Genomic DNA, 21560 nt, shown 5'->3' with positions numbered 1-21560 from the left:
GGTGATTCAGTCCGACTGTGTCTCAGTGAAGCAATAAGTCCCCCAGAAACCTGCTCTCCCTTCCTGCCTGTGAACCACCAAACTTCCTTCCCCCTCCTCTCTCCAAGGTTTTATTGTGTGGTTTTCAGCCACAGGAAGATTTTGGATGTGCTCACAGCACTGAGAGGGGGAAAAAAAAAAAAAAAAAGAGAAAAAAAAAAAAAGAAGTGTCTGTGGCTAAAAAGGATAGCCAGGTATTTGTACCAGCAGACATTAAGAACTAAGCCTGCTAAAGCCTGCAAAGGAATAAATGCTTCATGGATTTAGGTTTCAACTAGGTGTAAGGGAAAGAGCGGAGACAAAGCTTTCTCAAGGTTCATGTTTTCCCATTGCTGCGTTCCCTGTGGCTCCTGACAGCAGTGCCTGGTTTGGGGCCGTACAGCTGAACCTGGCGCTGCCTGCGGGTCCTCTCATGCTGCCATGGCTGCGCCAGCTCCTCTGGTTCTGAAAAGCATTTGTGGTGGTTGCGTGATATTCAACACAGGCATTTGCTAGCAAAACCCAGCAAATAACCTTTCAAAAAAGCATCAAATAACTGAATTTGTATCTTTTTGTGTGTTTGTTTGAAAGAACTATTTCCTGAATTAGTCTCCAAGCTTGTAATGACCAGTTAGCTCCCTGGGTTTCAGATCATCTCGATGTTAGATGGGAGCTGTGAGTCTGTAGGAGGTGTAAGTTGCTAACTACAGGGTTATGAATTCCACAGTGCTCTGGCAGAGAAGCCCAGATTTGCTGACACAAACTCCAACTGTGGATATTAGAGGGATCTGGTTACAGCAAACGTTATGGAGCAGGAAGATCCTTTGTCTTCACATGAAGTGAGCTGTCACTGATTTGTCTTTCTGAGGCAAATCATATGAGCCTATTGGATCCACAGAGAAACCAGTGTCATACGGAAGTAATTACCTCCATAAACATACTATAGCCTTCAGTGTAGACAGATGGCATTTGCAGCAGCCTTCTCTATGTTATGGAAGTGTCACCTCCCTTGCTTTCTTCTTGTTTGTTTTGGTATTTAAGTTACCTTTCTTTTTCTCTTTCTCTCCCCTCCCTGTGTGTTTCACACACAATCTCAGGGAGCTGTAGAAAAATGTCTGTGTTGAAGGATGGCTCAGTCTCACAGAGCGTCAGATAAACTGCAATGTCTAATTTCAGATCAAATCACGTGTCCCTTTTTATCCAGGAAAAGCCAGCCCCGATAGTTTTAATGAGGCTGAAGGGACTGTTGGACACAAAGAACTTGCTTAGAGATTTCCATGTGAGAGTGTATTTGTGGGTAGTGCAAGTGCAAGGCTGATAAAGGAGCAATTTCAGTTTTTAAACGGCAAGGTGATTACCAGCACAATGACAGAAAGAAAGGAGGGCAAGAAGGAAGCTTCAAATATAAATTTGAACAGAAGGAGAGGAATCAGGATTTCTGACCTCCCTTTGCTCCTTTTGTGGCTTTAGCGTTAAGTCACTGACTGAGGAAGGGACACTGGCCATCCCTAACCATTAGTTCTGTGTGCCCTGGTGTCTGCAGGGCTAGATGGGGAGAGCTGGACTCGCCTGGGGGGGAGGCTGGCCATCAGTGTGTGCTCTCCAGCTCAGGCCCCTCTGGCCAAATAGTGAGAACCTCGTGATGAAAGGGTTTTGGTATAGGGGTTTTGCTGGGGTGGAGGGGGGGGGGGGGGAAGGCGCAGGGTAGATGGCATTGCTGTGGCTTCAGTTACAAGAGGCAGAATAGAGTATCTGGGCTACCAGCTGACCCTGGTTATGGTCTGGAGAACTGCTGATACTGAAAGACAGAAGTGGAAGCTGTTCCCCCCACTTGTAGCCATGCACACCAAGACCTGGGTTTGCTGGTGCTGCTACTGGTATTTCAGGCTAGACTGGGGCTATCAAGACACCCGTTTTCCCTCTCTTCTCTAGCCTATGTCTGAACCTGCGTGGGAGATCTGTGACCTCATCACCTTAGCGCATGGGCAGCTCATCATCTTTTAAGCATCTGTTCACATGTCTCCTATGAAGCAGAGAAGTGGCTCAGCCTGCCTGTTACAGAAAAGACCTTGAGGCAGAGAGGCCAGGACTTGGCAGAGAGGAGGGGTTTAGCCCAGAACTCCCACCTACCAGGTGGCACCCAGGCAGACCATTCTGAACATCGCGTGTAGTAGGTCCCCCAAACACTCACGTGGAACTGAAATTCCCTGTATGCTTCCTAAGTGAAAGAAACAGTATGGGGTTAAGGGCATGTGCATTCTGCCTGGGAGGGGGTAGATCAAGGGGGTCGTGCAGTGACCTACCTGCTTTTAAATCCACACTTGGGGGTAACGGGGATGTATTTTCTTGGATGCATCCTGTACAGGCCATGCCGTTATCCTAGCACTTCAGGGCTGGATTCATGTCCTTTTTGTCTATTTTACTCAGTTTTAAAAATTTTTTTTTTTTTACATTATAAATACGTATTTTTTTAGAATTTACTATATCTTCACTTACTTAAGTGCTCAAGCTATTCCTAGTGCTGCTGTTTGTATCCAGTTTCTCTTCAGCCTGGCTGCTGTTTTCTCAACATTCTGGTTTGGAAAAGGCTTTATTGGGAAGATGTGACTGATGGTGTTGTGTCTTCGGATCCCCTATTAAGATGCTTGGATGTTTGGAGATTTCTAAAGACCAGAGATAATTCATACTGGATAGAAAAATTACTTGCAAAAAGTACCACACTTCAAAAATTTGGCCTCTTAAAAATCTGAGGGGACCAATTTCGTGGTACCTTATTCTTCTTGTGCTGCAAGTACAGGAAATTGCAGACTCCATTTGCTAAATGGCAGGAGGCTAAATGATTTGTCTCAGTCTTAGAATTATTTTTCAAACCCCCATGACATAGCCTTCCCTATGCACTAATGCAGGGACAGAAAATAAATGAATACACAGTGTGAAGGAAGGATGACCAATCTCATTCTCTTGGGTAAACCTAAGTCAGGTATTGAACCACGTATTAAAGAGCCTGATGTCTGTGGTGCTTACATTTAGTACTAGCACAACATTGTTTTAAAAATTGGTATTTTCTTCTCTTTGTGTCCATTCTGGGTGTCTCATTCTAGCAGGAGTCTGTGCAGGGACCACAGCTTGCAGTGTGGCATCACAGCCTTCTCAGATGGCTCTCGCTGTTGCCCCAGTGGGGGAAAAGGCTGTGCTGCAGGAGGCTCAGGGTGTATTTTCTCAATACTTTGCATAGTGCGGTGACAGACTGTGCATATTTTGAAACACAGTATAAGCTGAGAGAGATGGTTCAGGCAACCAGGCTGGACTGTGACATATCTTATTCGGACTATTCTGAGTGCATTGGTTGGTGTTTGAGGATGGGGAAAATCAGGACATTTGGGTGGCTTTGTGACTTGTCTCAGACTTTGGGCTATTTGTCTGTACAAAGAAGCAGATGCAGGACACGAGGACAAACCCAGACAAGGAAGCAGGCATCTAGGCAAAAGCTTTGGAAGATATTTTGAATTTAGCCTAATTACCCAGAGCTAGCAAATGGTAAATGAGGCTGGTGGTGTCAATAACATGCTGAATTAATCCAGGAAAGTTGTGACTACTTTTGAGGTGGGAATCTTCTTTTTTTTTTTTTTTTTTTTTTTTTTTTTTTTTTTTTATCATGACACCTGTTGCTCATAGGTACAAATCAAACGAAGAGTATGTGTATGTGCGAGGCCGTGGAAGAGGGAAGTATGTATGTGAGGAGTGTGGAATTCGCTGCAAGAAACCCAGCATGCTGAAGAAACACATTCGCACGCACACAGACGTCAGGCCATATGTCTGCAAGTACTGTAACTTTGCTTTTAAAACCAAAGGTAAGAGACAGACAGCTCCTAGCTCCTCTGCTTAGTATTTGACTTACAAGCCTTCTTGGGGGCACTGGCGAAGGGGAAGGGAAAGCCTTCCCAGGGTCTGGAAAATCCCAGGAGTCAGAGGGAGGGGGATGAGGGAGTCTTAAATTGGCTGAAATGTTCCAAAGAGGACCAGTCATGCGTTAAGTTGATGTGTGTTGTGGTGGAGAGCACTGGCTGCATGTGCCAGTCTGCAGCAGAGCATCTGCACCATCCGATTTGAGCTTCTTAAAGGGAATGATCCTGGAATACAGCTTCGTTGGCAGGGATTTATAAACCAAACCACCCCAAAGTGAGAGCAGGAGCTCCTGGGTACAGGCAAACATTCCTGACCGAGCACCTGGAGACAGTCTTTGGGTGGCTTTTTATGCTAGTGCTCTCAAGATCTGTTTGCGCTGCACATTTCCATCCTTCGCAGCTGCATGTCGCTTCGACATTTTCTATATCATATCAACAGACTTCTTTCTCTAAAGATCTCCATTCCAGGACATCTAGTCATTAATGATCCACAACCTCATTAGCACCAGATATTCTTTGCAAGCAACCTTCATCATTGCCTCAGTGAGTGTGCTAGTGAACTCTGTCAGGAGCATGCAAAACCGCATTGAAAAAAAAGTTTCTTCCAAGAGACTGTGGGTAGTTTTCAAAAGTCCCAGAGGTGCCCAGGTCCCTTTAACTTCCCATAAGAGTCTGGCACCATGGGTTTGACAACTCTCCCCACCATCTTTGGTTACAGCAAGTCTTGCAATAAAAATTCCAAGTTCATTTTCTCTGTTACAGTTTGACATAAATATAAAATGTCTGTTGTAGCTCCATCATTGCAAATCTCAGAAGATGACACAGCTGGGAAAGTTAATTTTTCAGGAAGAGCATCAACCCCCAAAATGGTGCTACGCAAGAAATTGGCGCAGTGTGGGTGTGGGGAGGAGGCACCGTGCGCTGCGTGAACCACAGCAGGGCTGCTTGCCTGGCAGTCCCAATGAAGGGCACGTCCGTGCCAGACAAGTGACCCCGACACCGGGTGATTCAGGCTGAGCGATGCCTGGAGCTGGTGGCTTTGTTGGTAAAGCTGGTGGGTGATTTCTGGGCAAAGACATGTTGGCAATCACTGGGTATATGGGAGCATGGGGAAGTGATACCAAATTTGAGGCTAAATTCTCATCAGACACATGCAGCTGATCCGAGCGACGGTTCTTTCCCTCCCAGCCTGGAGCTATTTCTGATCCATTTTCTTTCTCTTTCCCTCTTGCTTTTGTTACTTTGTTCTGAAGTTTTCCTTTGAGAGGTGAATCCATTCAGCCTCTTCCATCTTTTCACCTTTCTTTCCACCATGCTTCTGTTAGGCTTTTATTCAGGATGCTGCGATCAAACCATCCTTTTCACCATGTCTCTAGCTGCTTTGCTCTTCATCTCTGCTCCCTTGAAGCACACAAACCGGCAGCACTGACGGTGCCGATTGCACACTGCAAATAGATGCTTGCCTCCAAGGGGCTTCCCTTCTTTAACTTTGCAGAGACTTGCATGAGGAAGGCAGCATGGAAATGCTTCCTTCAGAAAAACAGCCCAGTATGGGCAATTGTATGCAAAACTATCCATTTGCCTGTGGATGCATGAGGGGACAGAACTTCCTGGGATCAGTGATTTCAGGACAAATAGTTGCATGATGGTAATTTGGAATTGCATGGAAATGGCTCTTTGCTGGAAGGGGAGGGGACAGTGGGAGCCCTGGCTGTGACAGTCAGAGCCCTGGCTGTGTCCTGTGGCCATGCTCATATGCCGCGTAACTTTGCAGCACTTGGGTAAAAGCTCTTTGCTTTGCTGATGGAGACACAAGGACCTCTGGAACAGTTACTGGAAAGTGAGGAAAAGATCAGCCTTGTGTGCTGATAAAATCATCAGTTAAAGGCCAGTTACAGAATCATTGCTGTTGGTGATGGAGTGTGAACCGGAGGTTTGCAGAACTGGGTGTTTCACAGCTTGTTTTGCAGACGTCTAGAATGTTTATTTGTACCCTGATTCATCAGGATCCTCCTTCCCTGTGTGCAGTTTTGCGACCACATTTAATTGCAGAATGGAGAAACTGGAGCTCTTGCTACCGGACTGCACTTGCAAAAATATAAGCTGAGTTGAAGCTCTTTAGAAATCCGCTTTCCAAAGTTAATTTTAGCCTTTAAAGTAAACTCAAGGGGGCTATCTGTGGAGCTGTCTTCATTTTGGCTGTGGTAGATCTCTCCAGCATGATCTAATGCTCTAAACTCTCAAGTAGGCTGGAAGCGGTGAAATGTTTTTTATTATGATGTTTGATGAGGATCTTTATCTGGTTAAAATGTCTCCCTCCCCACCCCAGAAAATCCGTATCTGTGTTCCAAGAACCAGGAGAATTTTTGTAAAAGGAAGAGCTTTAAGTATTTTCCTCTTTCCACTAATTACACTGCTTGTCTGCTTTTTGTGCATTTCTGTCACTGTAAGCAAAGCTGTTCCTTTTGGGTTATAGAACTGTAAGGGATTTTTTTAAATAGTTATTATTATTTTAAAGCAAATCCATGAGATTTTTGTATGCTCACTTAGCTGATGGAAACAGCAGTCTTGGAAATTTGGTTTGTAAAGATTTATTTGATTTTACGTTTCTGGACCAGATATAAATGTGCCTCTTTAATGAGGTGTTGCTGCCTCTACTGCAGTAGCGCTCTCCTGGGGGCTGTGTTACCGTGGCCTCCAAGAGGTTGTTTCGGAGAAGTTAAGCAGCTTCTTCATTGTTTTCTTACCAGGAAGGAAATGAAGAAAAAGTTGCAGTCTTAACAATTCACCCTTTCAGAAAGGTCAGGGGGAGCTTTTCCCTTGACCACCATCCCGGAGGGGACACAGGGACTGCCAGCCTTCCTTTGTCACTCATCTCCAGCCCCCGAGGGAAGGGCAGCCCCCCCTGCACTCCTTCTCTCGGGTCATGTGGGGATGTGGGTCAGTGTTGACACATTCATTCCCCTCCTGTGCAGACATGATCCTTTTCCACAGCTATTTTCTGTTCTCGTTCAGGCTTGCATCAGACTCTCACGTCCTGATTACTTAAGATTTCTTTAAAACTTCTGGGCAAAGCATGTGGAGCAGCTTGCTGTGTCGATGCCGCTGCCTTTGCTGGGAGGTCAGAAGGGACAAGGAGCTGCATATTCATTTAAAAGGTGCTTGTGTAAAGGACATCAGTGCCTGTTGGCTGGAGATACCCATTTGATAGTCTAGTCCACTCACAGTTTCCAGACACCAGACTTCTTCATGTCCTCAGCCATAGTCTTCCTTTAATAAATTAGTTTGCAGTTCCTTAAATCAGCACATGACAGGCACTGAGGTTATTGAACATGTTAATATATTAAAGGCATTACCCCCTCAGCCCTTAAAGGCAAAGTTATAGCTGCACAGTTTATTATTATTACTGCTCTAGCAGACTCAGCGCTCTGCTAAGCCTCCTCTGGAAACTACATAGCAGGTCCAACTGGCGGAAAGCTCCGAAAGAATGAACTGCTATTATAGCAGGGCAGATGGATATATAGATTTGCAAAATGTCCCTGCACCCTGTGTGTGCTAGGGCCCTTCCTTAGAGGCTGGGAGGAGGGAAAGGCTTCGAGCATCCCTGTGGAGCCACTGCTGGGAGGAGGCTTTGGTCCCCCTGCTTCTCAGGGTGTCACGAACCTCCGATGGGATGGGGACAGTTATCCTCAGGAATTTGCTGCCTGCTCCCTTACACAATGGGGCGTGAGACGTGTTGCTGGGAACAGAAAATGTCCCAGTGGCCCAGACAGGAGATGAAACAAAACGCTGTGAGTAAAAGGGCTTTTCAGCTTACCAGGGAAAGGTAAAAAAATAGAAACAAGGGCTGGAAGTAAGAGACTGGCAAAATCAAGTGAAATATTAGCTGTTATTTTTTTAAACAGTGCAGCTATTAAGTCTCAGCCCAAGCCTCAATGGGAATTATGCTAATTCTCTGTGTTTTGAAATCTGCAAATCCAGCCTGGGTACCTTTCTGGAAGATTAGTTTTCAGTCAATACAAGCTGATAGGCTTCATCAGAAGATGGGTACTATTTTATAGCCTGCATCATTACAGGCAGGCAGCCTAGATGTTCAGGTTTTCTCCTTTAATCTTTAAGTCAGTAAGTATGAAAGATAATAATTATTTTTTTTTTAGAACTGAAATCTTTTGCCTAATAAATTACATTAATTAAATCTTTTCTTCTCATAGAGTCTCACTTGGGAACATTACCTCCTTGCTGAGACCTAAATCAAGGCCTGTGCATTACTTAAGTCACACATAAAACCTATTTCAAGGGTTTGTCTGGGATGAAAAGTACTGGCCTGTGGCTGGTTCTCTATGTGTGAGTGCATCTCACAGCAAAATGGGAGTTTGTTAGTTACAGGACAGCTGTTGCTCTCCTTGACTGTTATTTTAAAAGAGGAGTATGAAAGTACCTGGAAATCTGTCCTGGAAAAGCTGTGAAAAAAGTCCTGGAAAGCTGTGAATGTTTGTATCGAAATGTCGCCTTGGATGCTGAGATCATACAGTTGATCATTTGTTGGGGTTTTTTTGTTGTTGTTGTGGTTAAATTGTTCACATTTAAAAGAAGAAATGGAAAGCAGGGTGTATGCCCTATACAGACAGGATAATTTCCCCAGGAATCTTAATGTTTCTGTTGCCTACATTTTGCTTTAACTCTGCCACCTTTAAAATACAATAATGGATATTCTGAAAAATTAATTTCCCTCTTTACAGGGAAATCACTTCTAGTCCCTATTAAGCTGCTTTAAGTGCTTTTGGAACACTAGAGTTTTAGCTTTCAAAACAACACGAGTATTTAAGCTGTTTTAAGTCCAGAATAAGACCTCACAATAGCAGAAGAGCTTTAGCAGCTGGTAATACATAGTTATAAGCAGGTGTAATGTGGGCGCTGTGCTGATGCTGTACAGACTCCTCCAGTGCAGCAAAAACTGGGCTGGGGTCACAATTTCCACTGGTTTCTGAATTTATTTAGATACAGCCAGTTTATTTCAAATCTGGGAACTTTTTGGTATATAATCCTTAAAGAGGACCACTTACCTGCTTAGGAATCAGTATAACTCTTCTGTTATCTAAATCCAGCTTCTCTACCTGGTAGTTTCTCTCTTGCTCCTTCACATGCATTTTTCCCACTGTTCCCAAGGAAGCAGTGCTGTGTGGGACTGAGGCTGGTTTGGGTGTGTGGGGGGTGTTTCAGATGGGAGCCGGAACTCTGTAAGACAAGTAGCTGCGAGTCTTTCCTTGTAGGACTCATACCCAGCTTTTACTTAGGCAAAGTGGTGTTGATTTTACTGGAAATTTGTTGAAGGACTTTAACATTTAATCCTGCCAGCATTAATGGAGGGGTCTAAAACCACAAACTGTAGAAAGAACCCTGATAAGATTAATATCGTTGTCCTCCAAATTGCTCCCAAGATGGTAACTCAGCTTCTCAACTGGAGTAAACAAACCTCAAGCTTTTAACTGCCTTAAAATGATGCAAACTTAGGTCAGATGAGAATCTGGCCCGCTGAGTCTCCCTTCTCTAAAAGGACAGCAGCATCTCTACTTTGCTGGCATTCCTTCTTGGTGTGCAGGCAGGGTGCTGTACATGGATAGACTGCACCTGGGGATTTGCACCGAGAGCTCTGCAGGCTTACTTTGTTCATCAGCGCGTGTGGGTGTTACCTTATCTCATCAAATGGGAACAGAAGATGGAAAGCAGAGCAGAAAAAAGTAGAAGGCAAAAGAAAGCAACACTTGCAATGAACTGGTCCTTTGGTATTTTGCATAAGCTCATTTGCGAAGTGGGATGGGGGGTGGGTGGGTGGCACTGTCTGTGCAGTGCCTTCCAGCTCAGCCTGTGCAGGCAGCCAGCATGGGGAAGGGAGGGGAGAAGCCATGGCCTTGCCTTGCACAAGGACAGTTGCCTCCAGTGAAAGAAAATTAAACAGGAAGTGACACTGATGGCTTCTGGCAGAGCCTGTCAACTCGAACCATTGCCCAGGGTGGAGCTGAGTCAAAGCAGAGGCGCAGTGAAGCGATGGGCAGGGAGCTGCAGCCGGCCGCTGCACCAGCTGGGCTCCCCGTGGCTGCCCAAGTCCTGCAGCAGCAAAAGGGAGAGCGCGTGTTCGCTGCGAGCAGCGCTGGAGCTGGGACAGCGAGGAGGACCGGGGTGTGTAACCAGCCTTTAGACATCTGAAGTGGCCAAGGTGGCCACTGTATGCCCCCGAGGACCAGAGTCCTTACCTCGAGTACAGGGGTGCCTGCAGTCTTGCCCAAACCATGGCACTGCACAGTCCCCGAGTGATCAATGTTATGCCCTCCCGGCTTAGCCATAGCCAGATGCACACAGCACGGCGAACTACTGAGCTTGTTTTGGGGATGTGGTGGCACCAGAATGCCTGGTGAACCTCCCCTCCCCACTCTTCCCACCATGGGGATCACAACCAAATTCCTGTGAGGCCACAGACACCAATAACCAACAGCCCCCTGCTCACACCAGGCATTTACTTGAGCTTATTTTCTGCGTTTATTGTCACTGGAGGGAAGCCAGGTAGGGATTTTGCTGTGGTAGCTGAGCAAAGATGGGTCATTTTTGCCAGTCAGGGTGTGACGTGCAGTGATGGACAGGCAGCAGCAGCAGGGTTTGATTTCAGCAGATTGAGTCAGATTGCCTTTTTGCTAGTTGGGCCCAAACTTAAATTCCAATTCCATGAGGCCACAATTTGGATTCACTGGATACTTCTCAGTGAAACCATTTTTCACTTTAAAACAATGGTGATTCACTGGAAGCAGAGGTGTCCGTGAGAGCATGCTCTCGTTTAACTGGGTGTCTTTGGATTCCACAACACAACTCCTGGTCCAGAGTGGAGAAAGAGAGGTCTGATTCGGAGCAAGGACCCGAGCCAAGCTGGCTTCATCCTCGTACCTGAGTGTCCTAACTGAGAGGCTAAGGGTATTTAGGCATAAAAAAATAATAAATCTTTCTTATTGGAGCTGTTTTGCTGCATTTAAATTATTAAATATCCTTTGAATCCACATCCTAGATGGGAGCCAGATACACAAGGATATATAGTCAGCCTTTGTCTCTCTTGGTCTTTCCTGTTGGAGCTATTCCATTTTATATAAAACAGGCTAAATAAATAATTCATGGGCTAAAGAGAAACTTAACTTGGTAGCTAGATGGTTATGGCAGTCTTCTGAGATGTGAGGGCGTCACGGGTAATTCTCTGCTCCAATGAATAGTTGCTTATTTATTTATACTATCCAGAGCAGTGGGAGGCGAGGTTGATAGAGGCTCTCTGTACTCCCACCCAGCCCAGGGACCGGGGGACTCTGTGCATTGCAGGATACTGGCTGAGGGACCTCAGCCCTCAGCTGAAGGTTATAATAACGTGTGAAAATTCATTTTTTCTTAATTTTTTTTTTTTTTGGTGCGAGAAAAAGAAGCCTCATGTTCAGCGCTACTCTCAAGTGCTGGCTAACAGGAACCCTGATGCCACATCGTATTGCTGCAGGGAGTTTGGAGTGCGCAGCCAGCACCCAGGCTGTGCTGGGAAATTAAACAGTCCTTGGTGGAGCTTTAGCAAGGGCCCGAGTTTCTTCTCACCATCAGCTTAGCCCGTAAAGAGCTGTGGGAGGAAAAGGAAAAACCAATATTTTTTTCTTTATTTCCCCTACCCTTTATTTTTCTCTCTGTTCCACCTACCTACCTTTTCTCCCTCAACAAAGGTTCCCCTTTGTTCAGTGTTTCCCTTGGATGGATATAGGGTTAATAACTGTCTAATTGAAGTGCCTGTAAGTTAGGAGTTAGAATTAGAGAGGTGCCCTGTGAGGCCAGCATGCCCATGAGTTACCCCCTCAGTGTCTCAGAGCATTAAGCAATGCCCTCATCCCGGACAACCCCTCGCAGGGGCTGCTCTTCCCATCCCAGGCCCGAAGAACCCTTGTCAGTGCTCAGCAGGTTTCCCCGTGCTGCCAGCCCGAGTCCACAGGGCTTCACAGGGCATCTGTGCCTCCTCCTGCTCCAGAGAGCTGAGAACTTTTGCCTTCCGTGCATGCCAGAGCATCTGAGCCATCCTGCTGCAGGGGAGAGGGTGACTGTAGGGGTTTTCCCCGTTGCTGGAATCTTGAGCACTCATTTCAGTAGTGCCAGTCTGCCCTGTGTGCCAAGGAGCTCCTCACCTCCAAGCAGGTGACCCTGTGTGCTGGGATGAGGTGGGAGGTGATGCTAGTTTGACATGTGTTTCTCTTCCTTACTTGCCTACCATTTTTCTTTGCTGCACCATCACAGCTGAAAGCAATCCAGGACTCTCCTTTCCCCCCAAACGTGTACCCCAACTGTTTTCTCAGGTTGCACAACACCTGAAAGGTCTCACAGCCCCACCAGCACCTCCTCTTCCACCCCAGCACAGCAGCAAAGGAACGAAGGGGAGGATTTAGCCTCATGCCACGGGCTGTTTGCAATGGAGAGTGGTCTGGGGAGAGTCAGGGGCCTCCCCTGGCCCGTTCAGAGCCAAATTCTTAACTTGTAACTGCTGAACTTGCAAAATGAAAAAGAAAAAAAAAAAAAAAAAAAAAAAAAAAAAGACCAAAATATGTTTTCTGCTTCTTTTCAGGGAATCTGACTAAACATATGAAGTCAAAGGCCCACAGCAAAAAATGTCAGGAGATGGGCGTGTTAGTATCTTCACTGGTGGATCTGGAAGCCGAAGAAGGTAAGTTCTTTCCCGTTATAAAGCTGCCGTTGCTGGTGAGTGGGCAGCCCCCCCAGGCAAGATGGGTGCTCCCTGTGCCACCCTCCCCAAGGCCTGGAGCAGCTTTGTTCACCTCAGGTCCCTTCCAGCAGCCAAGGGGGGTTCTGCCTGCCTGGGGTGGGCTGTGGGGCTGTCCTGGGGGGCTGCATCCCTAGGAGGGTCTGTGAGCCCCCCTCTCCCAGCTGGGGGTTGTGGCTGTTTGGCTCCAGTGTTTTGGCTGGCTGCAGTGGAGGGCAAGAGTCATCAGATGAGTGTGGGCCATGCTGCCTGTGGCCAGTGCCCTGCATGTGGGCTGTGCGCGTAGCAATAAATAGTGGGTCCCTGGCATGAGAAGGTGCTTCTTGGTCTTGCGGGGTGTCTCTAGCAGTGGGTTCAGGAGGTGGACTGCAGTGCTCTGGAAGAGCCTGGGTCTCTCCTGGCCATAGTGGGAGCCGCTGAAGCAGCAAAATGAGACCTAACCCCAAGGATGAATTGCATGAGGCTGTGAGCCTCCGTTTTGCTGCTGCAAGCACAGTTTGGTGGGTGCAGGAGAAAAATCAGTCCTGGCACCCCTGGTTAGGATCTGACAACATCATTTACTGGAGATGAAATGCTGAGCATGAGCATGGGGTGACCCTTGGTGCGTTGCCCATGCAGGCTGCGATGTTCTTGCAGAGGGGATGCACTCCATCAGTAGAGGAGTCTTAATGATTCAGGGGATGTCTTCCTCCTGAAAGGGCCTATGGAGGAGGACTTTTCCATAAGCATCACCTTCTGGGGACCTGCCCATCTTACTGTATTTGGCTGATCCCAGGAGACTCCAAACTACCTGTGCAAACCTGGTCTGTGGCCAGAGGGACTGGGGCGTGCATGAGCTGCTCCCACCTCTGCAGGCAGACCCAGCCTGGACCCTGGACGGCTGCTGGGGGCCTCAGCATACCAGGATGGGGCGTGAGCAGCATGGGGGCAGCTGCTTCCCTCATCCCTCACTCTCATGGGTCTTTTTCATATGTGGAAGGGAAGGTGAATCACTCAGGTCAGAAATTATCTGGAAATTTTCTCAGTAGGGAAAGAGCCAGCAAAATGAAAATAATGTGCTTTGACATTTATTGGCATTATTCTGAGTGCTTTACAAGAAGATACATTTACCCTGACTCACCTGCTTATTTTTCATCTACTTATGCACAAACACACACACACACAGAGCCTGTCCAAAGGCTCTGTAAATTCAGGAGTCTGTCTGTTCTTTTAGAAGGATGCATGACTCTCTTATGGAGTAATTTCCGCCCTGGTTTATAGTATCTGCAGCTGAATTTCCCTAAAGTCATCCCAAGAAGCAGATCTCCTCCTGGGAGGCTGGGCAGCATCAGGCAGGAGTGTGGTGACCATAAGCACTCCTGTCTCCATCAGAAATGTTGAGGGAAAAGTGAGGAAGGTCTCCAAGCTGGGAGATGAAGGAAGATGGAGAAGTCTCGTGTATACTTAGCTGTTTGAGCTGGAAAAAGATATTTTACCCAAATTATTGGAGGCTGCGCTCCGACAGCTGTTAAGGGTTAGGTTATGTGTCTCCAGGGAACACTTAGATGTTTTTACAATTGTTATTCTGTTTCCTTTAGCAAGACCCTGACTATTCGGGGCTGGAGCCACAGCACAGGAATGATGGGGAAGAAGCCTTAGGGGTAGCAGATCTCAAGTCCTCATGAAATTTTGGGTGATGTGCATTTGTGTTCAGTGGGTCGTTTGCATTTACAGGATGCACATACCAGCTGTAGAGGAAGGAGGGGCTCTGGGGGCACAGGTCTATCTCTCTCACAGTGTGTTTATTCCTGGATAAAACACTCAGTGCCACAGTCAGGGTGGTGGTTTCCGTTTGCACTGCATTGCAGGCTGGTCATGACACCATTGACCCTTCCTGGCTGCCACCCCAGAAATCCCAGTATGAAGGCAGCTCTTGTGGCTGCCTTTAGCATTTTTTCCCCCCGTTTCACCCTCCTGTCTCACCCCAAACAATTTTGATTCACCCATCCCTGGGATTCATTGTACCACAGCCCACAAGGGTTTGTTGACAATGGGTTAAAATGAACTTCATAAAACACATGGCGCCACAGTTATTTTTATAAAGTGAACATCAGCTGAGCAAGTTCTGGAGACGGTGCTGTGAGCCAGGGAATGTTAACTCGGCAGGAACAACAAACAGCGCTTATCACCCCGGTTCCCCACTGAGGTCAAGTCCATCAGAGGCTTTATTGGGAAAGGGGCTGGTTCCTGGGACACGGGCAGTGTCACATGCTTCCTGCTTCATAGGTAATTGAAAATGACTAAGTGTGTTCCCCTGCATAGCCCAGGGCAGGAACAGGGTTTGCTCCGTGCGGCTGCAGCCCTTCATGCCGCAGGGTCAGCTCGTGGTGCAGGTGGCTCCCGGGGCTGGGGAGGCTGTGCCCACCGAGTAGCCCTGGCCACTGGGACCCTCTAAAGTGCTTTAAGTCTCAGGTTTTGGGTACTGAAGGTTAGAAATGCTGTCCCCCACAGCGTGCTTTATACTTGGGTATCTTCGTGCTGGTTAATTAAACTGCTGGGGACATATGCAGGCACTGGGATGCCATTGTCTCCACTTAAACTGCAGGAGCAATCAGCAAGACATCTGTGGTTCAGGCCATCTACCACACTTCCAAAAAAATGCTGAGCATAGTTTGGGAATTGGTGTTCCTGCAGAGGAGGATGGATGCAGCCACCCTATTTTGCAGGCACAGAGGTGCAGATGCAGAGCAATCTGATGGGGCCGCAAGACTTGTGTCTCTGTCCCAGGACAGATGTAGCTTGGCGGGCTGATGCAGCTGTCCTTGACCTGAACAGACCATGGCTCAACTTGCCGGCAGAGAACCTGTAGAGGACACCTGAGGAGTCCCCCTGGCTGAGCAGTCCCAAGCCCCCATGATCCCCAGTGCAGTAGCGCTGCACTCAGGGGACCAGGACGGGGGAGAAGGGAAGAGCCCTGAGGCATTACCAGACACCCGTGCACCCTTTCACAGTGCCTCTCCTGATGTGTTCAGGGTTGGGCAAAGGGCTATCCCAGGCCATGCAGAATAAACATCAAACAAAGGCTAAGGCTATCTGGGCTAGCTGACAGTGTGCCACTCTGCTGCAGGGGATGGCTTTCTTCCTTTTATATCTGCTTGAACTCTTGGCTTTTCTCCAGCTTTTCAGAACAGCCTTTTGATCAGGCAGAGACATGCTGTACTTGGCCATGGCCTTTCCGAAGGACATGGCCGAAAGAAAACCTAGTCAGGGATTTTGCAGTAGCCGCCCCAAGGGAAAAGTGCCCAAGCAGGTGCTGCAAGGGAGGCTGCTCCCGTGTGAGGTTGCCGGAAAACACCTTCAGCCCAGGAACTCGCTTAAAATGATTGATTGGCTGATGGTCTCCAGAAATAGCTCCCTGCTGTTGCACCACCTGTGGGTGATGCTTCTGCAGATCAGAGCTAGATAAGGGAAAGAGGCTCCTGAAATGTTGGTTGCATGACTCTGAAAAGAACAATTGTTATTCTAAACCTTTCCATTATAGTCAATTAGAACTAATGAATCATATTAATTGAGTGTCATTTTTGAAAACCTGCAAATCAGAAGTCCTATTTATGTTACATGTAATTGCAGGCTTCTGAAGAGAGAATTGCCAGGGCTCGCTGCACCAGGCCAGGGGGGTGCTTTCTCTCATGTTTTACTTCAGTCATTCATCCCCAGGCTCATACAAGGTTAATAGCAGTGCACTCTGCAGCACGGTGTGCCGCCCATGTAAGCTGATGGAGCACTCTGCTTGTGAAAACCTGCCTCTGGTAGGTGACGAGGCTGAGCTGGTCTCAGCCTTTGGCCTCATGGAAAGAGTCGGTCTGACCAAAAGCCCCAGGAAGGTCTGCCTTGCATCCCCACCTCAGCTGGGAGAGCACTCAGCGGAAAGGATGGGACCATCAGCTGGGGGACTTCATTTTGGCCATCATTGTAGCATTGGTCCCTGATTGCTGGTGGCTGAGCACCCGGTGCAGGACACCTGCTAAGCCGTGCGAGGAAGGGCCCTGCCTGGACTGCAGAGGACAGGAGCCCATTAGCTTTGGGAAGGGACTCCTCTCCCTTTGTTGCTGTTGGCTGTGTGGCTGCTCACTGGAATGTGTTGCAATGTCTGGACTTCATTGTGTTATGCAAGCAATCTGTGTAATTTTAGAATTACAAAAAATATACAGACCCCATTTCCTCCCATTGATGAAGACCATTTGTGTTTGTGTAAAGGGGACGGTCTGCCAGGAAGGAATGCAGAAAGGTGAAAGTGGGAAGGCGCAGTATCGGAGGACATTTCCTTTCTTTTCTTCCAGATTCTTTTTCACCTGGTTAAAGCTTTTTCACCTGGTTATTGTACTTCTGAAATTTCAAACATTCTGCCTTATGAGTAAGGAGGCCCACTGCTCAGAAATGCCAAGTAAATACTAAATAAAGCAGCCAAGAAGATGGTCAGAAAATAGTATTTTGTACTGTAATGGTTGGGGCTATTTGGATGGGTGAGAAAATAACATAGAAATGGCAGAAAGGTGCATGAGAAATCAGAGATCACAGCTGTATCATGCATCCCCTGTTCTCAGAGCAGTGGATTACAAAGAGCCTTCCCCTGTGTAACCACAGAGTGTCTTCTCTGTGTGTGAACAGGCTCAGAACAGAGCCTAGCAAAGGCTATTTTAATTAAATTTTTTAAAAATAATAATAATAAAAAATACTATTTCCATGTGACAGAAACCAGCGCAAGAAGATTGCTGTGCTTTCCTTTGGGGCAGGCGGGAAAGGAGCAGCAGTTTGTAAAACTCCCTGGATTATTTTAAGCTAGCATTATATTTCACTTCATTGTTTTTATTTCTATTTAAGGGGCAGGAGAAAGTAAGGGATGTTACTATAAAAGGAGATTGGAGTATAATTCTTTACTCCTGCACTGGCTTTGCTTGGTGTGATTGCGCCAGTTTGGTAGAATAACCTTAAAATAACAGATGCGTAATGAGATGCAGCCCTCAGACAAAGCCGTCGACAGGGCACGTTTTCAGTAGCTCCTCTCTCCTTCCATCCTCCATCTCTCCCCCCCACTCTGTCTTCCCCTAACTTGCCCTTTCACTGCCCATTTGCTCAGCAAAATGCAAATCAGTTGCAAGAAGCCAGGGCTCAGGTCTGTGCTCTCTTTCTGCCTGCAAGAAGGGGGTTAGGAGGCCAAAGCAAATTCCCTTTGGGCTGTCCCAGGACTCACTGAAATGTTTCCTTTGGTGCCAAATGCAAACAACTCCACAGTGCGGAGCTGGCTTCAGCTTCCCTCGCTCCATACTTCCAGCCTTGCTCTCTGTCCTGGCCAGGGCCTGTCCGATGTGTGACTAGAGCCAAAAGAGGAGACCACACAGGACAGGGCTCTCGGACCCGCACCGTGGGGTGGAGGCCACAGCTGCCTGTCCATTCCGAAGCCCATAGACGTCAAGCCCCAAAACCAGAGACAGGGACTAGCTCATGGCTCTGGGAGCGAAACACATTCCTTTTCCAAGCAAGAAGTATGCACAGTTCACCCTACAGCTGGGAGAACTGGTCGTGTGGAATAATATTTGTTCTGAACTCAGTTCCTTTGGGAGCTCGCAAACAATCTGCCACTGGATCCTGTGTCCAGCAAATACCATCATTACACAAGCGTTTCACCACAGAAGTCAGCCTCTTGGTGGAGAGCTGCTGCCTTTGACTCTATGCCGTTTGAATGCTGCAGTAGGTTTCACTTTATGGATAATTAACAGATACTTTTTAAACCGGGTGGGGAGCAAATGAGATGCATTTCAGGCTGCTTCTTGGATGGATGATCAGCCATGGTAAAATGCATGTCCTGTGTCACTGGTAATGCCAAATACTTCGTGAGCATTTAACTAGTAAGGCCCTGTTATTCAAAGTAAACAAAATTAGACGTCTCACTGTTGAAAACCACCCTGCCTGCAGCTGGCAGGTGTGGGCCAGCCTCAGCACTAGCTCCCTCTAATTTCCCCTCCGGCTCGTCTTGCTGACAGATGGCAGCTCTAAATGGAAAACCGTTTCGGTGTTCACCAGAGAAGAAACAGTGTCCTAGGCTGAACTGACGGGGGAAAGAGGCCAGCGGTGCTGTAATTAGTTACCCGGCTTCACGCAGGTGTCGGAGCAGCATCCAGGTGCTCTCCTTCCAAATCCACGGACCCAGCGTGTCTCGGCAGCTCTGCACCCATCGTCTTGGCGCTGGCACAAACGGAGTTCGAGAAACTAGTATTTTATTACACACACACACACACCGCAGAGCAGCAGTGGCTGGCAGGAAAAGCCGCCTGCCAGTGCGGTTTTGTTGAGCTACAGTGACATCCAGTGGCTCTTCCCGGTGGACCGCTCCGGGCCGAGCCTGCTTTCCTGCCAGGATCCCTGCCAGGATCCCTGCGCATCTGGCATGGGGAAAGGCAGATTTTCCCCAGTGCAGAGCAGAGCAGGGGGTGAGGCAGCAGCGATCAGCTCGGGAGCTTGGTACCCATCTCAGAAAGCTGCTGCTGGCCCTTAAAGTAGAAGAGAGAGGCTTTGGTTTTACCTGCAGATGCATTTCAAATCCTTGGGAATTTGCTTTTGGTATACTCCTCCCTGTTTCCAAGAATTAGCAAAGCATCCCGGTGCAAGACCTTCCACAGACAGACAGCAAAAACCTCTGCCACAAAGAAGCATCTGCTTCATAGCTAGAATTTATCAAAATAAGGAAAAATCCACAGAGGTTTTCCAACCCTATTGTTCACTTTTTCAAAAAAGTCCTGTCTTACTGATGTTTAACAGCAATCCAGGCAGGAGAAGGGCTGGCATGTGGAAGATGGGAGCAGTCATCACAGCAACTTCCCCCTGCTTGGGCAGTTGTTGATATTTTGTATCACTTGTAACATTTGTCACATTTGTCAGGTTGTAGTTTTGTAACATTGTAGCATTGTAACATGGTAACATGTAACGTTGCAACATTGTAACACTGCAACATTGCAACATTGTAACAGCACAACCGCTGACATTGTGACCTTGTACTCCTGCAACACTGTAACATTGTAACATTGCACCAAATGTTCACAAAAAGCCCAGCGAAGCTGGGTGATGCTCTTCTCCATCGAGACACTTTTTTGCATTTCTAGCGAGGGGCAGGAGGGTGTGTGGGTGTGGACAGAAGAAGCAGGGACCGATGGCTGTGTGTGTTGATGGAGCAATGGCTAGAACCAAAATTAGGCTAGAGCAGGAGGTCTGGATGGTGGGGTTCATCTGGATCTACTGGGATCATCAGGAGTGAAGTTGGCACAGAGGGCACAACTGCACAAGATGATCAGATCTAGGAAAGAGCCGGGCTGTCTCTCCTCTTGTCCCCTTATAACTTTTGAGCAGATTTAGCACCCAAATTGTCCCTGTACCTGTGTTTTACAGTTTCTGTTTTGTGTTTGCCCACCCCTTCAGGAACCAGTGAAGACCTATTCCAGGACTCTGAGGGGCGGGAGGGATCTGAGCCAATTGAGGAACACCAGTTTTCAGACCTAGAGGAATCTGATGATGATGATGACAATGAAGATGAGGAAGATGAGGAAGAAGAGGAGAGCCAAGATGAGCCACCTTTAAAGTTGCTGGAAGGCAAACATACCACCCTCCCAATGCACTCTTCAGGTGGCTCTCCACCTTCTCAAGAGGAAGGCACTGAAAGAGCATTGTCCTTAGCCCAAGAAACTGTTTCCAACAGCCAAACAGTAGGTGACGGCCAGCAGGCCTCCTCCTTCGGGCTGGAAACAAAGTGGTCAGCAGACAGCAGTGACATTGCTGTGTGCCACAGCTTCTTGAGTCTCCACAGACCAGCTTTGACCTCCACTGAACAATTAGTTTCTGCTGAAAGAGAGTCTGTCACAAGGCCACAGATGACCTTAGTTATGGACCTGTCAACCTCAAAAGACACCTCCCCAAGAAAAAGGTGGTCTCCAAGCCAGGACTCTGGCAGAGGTGGTGGCAGCAGCAGACCAATGCTAGTGAGAAAACACCTATTAACCAAAAATGAAACTTCACCAAAACGGTTTTCACCAACTGGAGAACTGTCTTCTCTAAGGTGCCTGTCTCCAGGGAGAGGGTTGTCTCCTTGCCAGCGTGTCTCTCCCAGGAGGGAGGCATCTCCACTGAGATGTGTGTCACCCAGACTTGAGCTGTCACCCAGCAGGCATCTTTCCCCCAGAAGAGAGGTGTCCCCAAGAACATACCTTCCACCAGAAGGAGAAGTCTCCCCTGCGAGGCACTCCTCCCCAAGCAGAGAGATGTCATCAGTCAGATATTTATCGTTGAAGCAAGTCTTGTCACCAGGCTGTTCGGAGTCATCTAGATATCCATCCCCCAGGAAAGAGGACTTGCCTGGTACTAGCAAATTGGCAGCAGATGACAAAGCTCAAAGCTCATATCAAGCCCAGCACGGGATATTATCTTTGATGCCTCTACCTCACAGGTTCTTTGGCAAAAACATGGAGCTCTATGAGTCCAAGCTGGTAAGTTCAAGCCCCTCTTCCCTTCCAGTCCCTGCAGTACGTCCTCTGATACGTTTTTAAATGAAGGTTGCAATGCAGAAGTGCACAGTGACTCTGACTGTGACCAATGTCATGGGTAACCCAGTGAAAAGTGACAGCGGACAGCAAGGGGGGTTGCAACCATTTTGGTCCTGCCCATCTCAGTTCAGGAGAAATAAAGTTGTCCCTTGTCTGCAGGATTATTTACACTCATGACCCAACCAGGCTCTTGCTGAGACAAGCAGTAAGGACAATTGCTTAGTAATGACTAGTTGTCACTAAGTAGCATTTTTTCCCTGGGATATCCCAAGGATACCTGTTTCTGAGACT

The 21560-nt window shown here is 47.6% G+C and overlaps 1 protein-coding gene across 8 annotated transcripts in view; it reads left to right on the top strand.

Moving 5' to 3' along the window:
- HIVEP3 (HIVEP zinc finger 3) overlaps nt 1–21560 on the top strand; it is a 287505-nt gene that overhangs the window by 257109 nt on the left and 8836 nt on the right. For all 8 annotated transcript variants that reach the window (XR_013926807.1, XM_080379503.1, XM_080379499.1 and 5 more), the window contains 3 exons: nt 3694–3869; nt 12547–12645; nt 20152–21212. Coding sequence is in view for 7 of the 8 variants with exons in the window: in XM_080379503.1 (XP_080235629.1) it covers nt 3694–3869; nt 12547–12645; nt 20152–21212 (1336 nt within the window). In the remaining variant the exon portion in view is untranslated. The remainder of the gene's footprint in view (nt 1–3693; nt 3870–12546; nt 12646–20151; nt 21213–21560) is intronic.

This window comes from Falco punctatus (genome assembly GCF_963210335.1).
Source record: "Falco punctatus genome assembly, chromosome: 3".
In the NCBI taxonomy this organism is placed as follows: Eukaryota; Metazoa; Chordata; class Aves; order Falconiformes; family Falconidae; genus Falco; species Falco punctatus.
The sequence above is the reverse complement of the archived record's forward strand: the minus strand, read 5'-3'. Positions and strand labels throughout refer to the sequence as shown.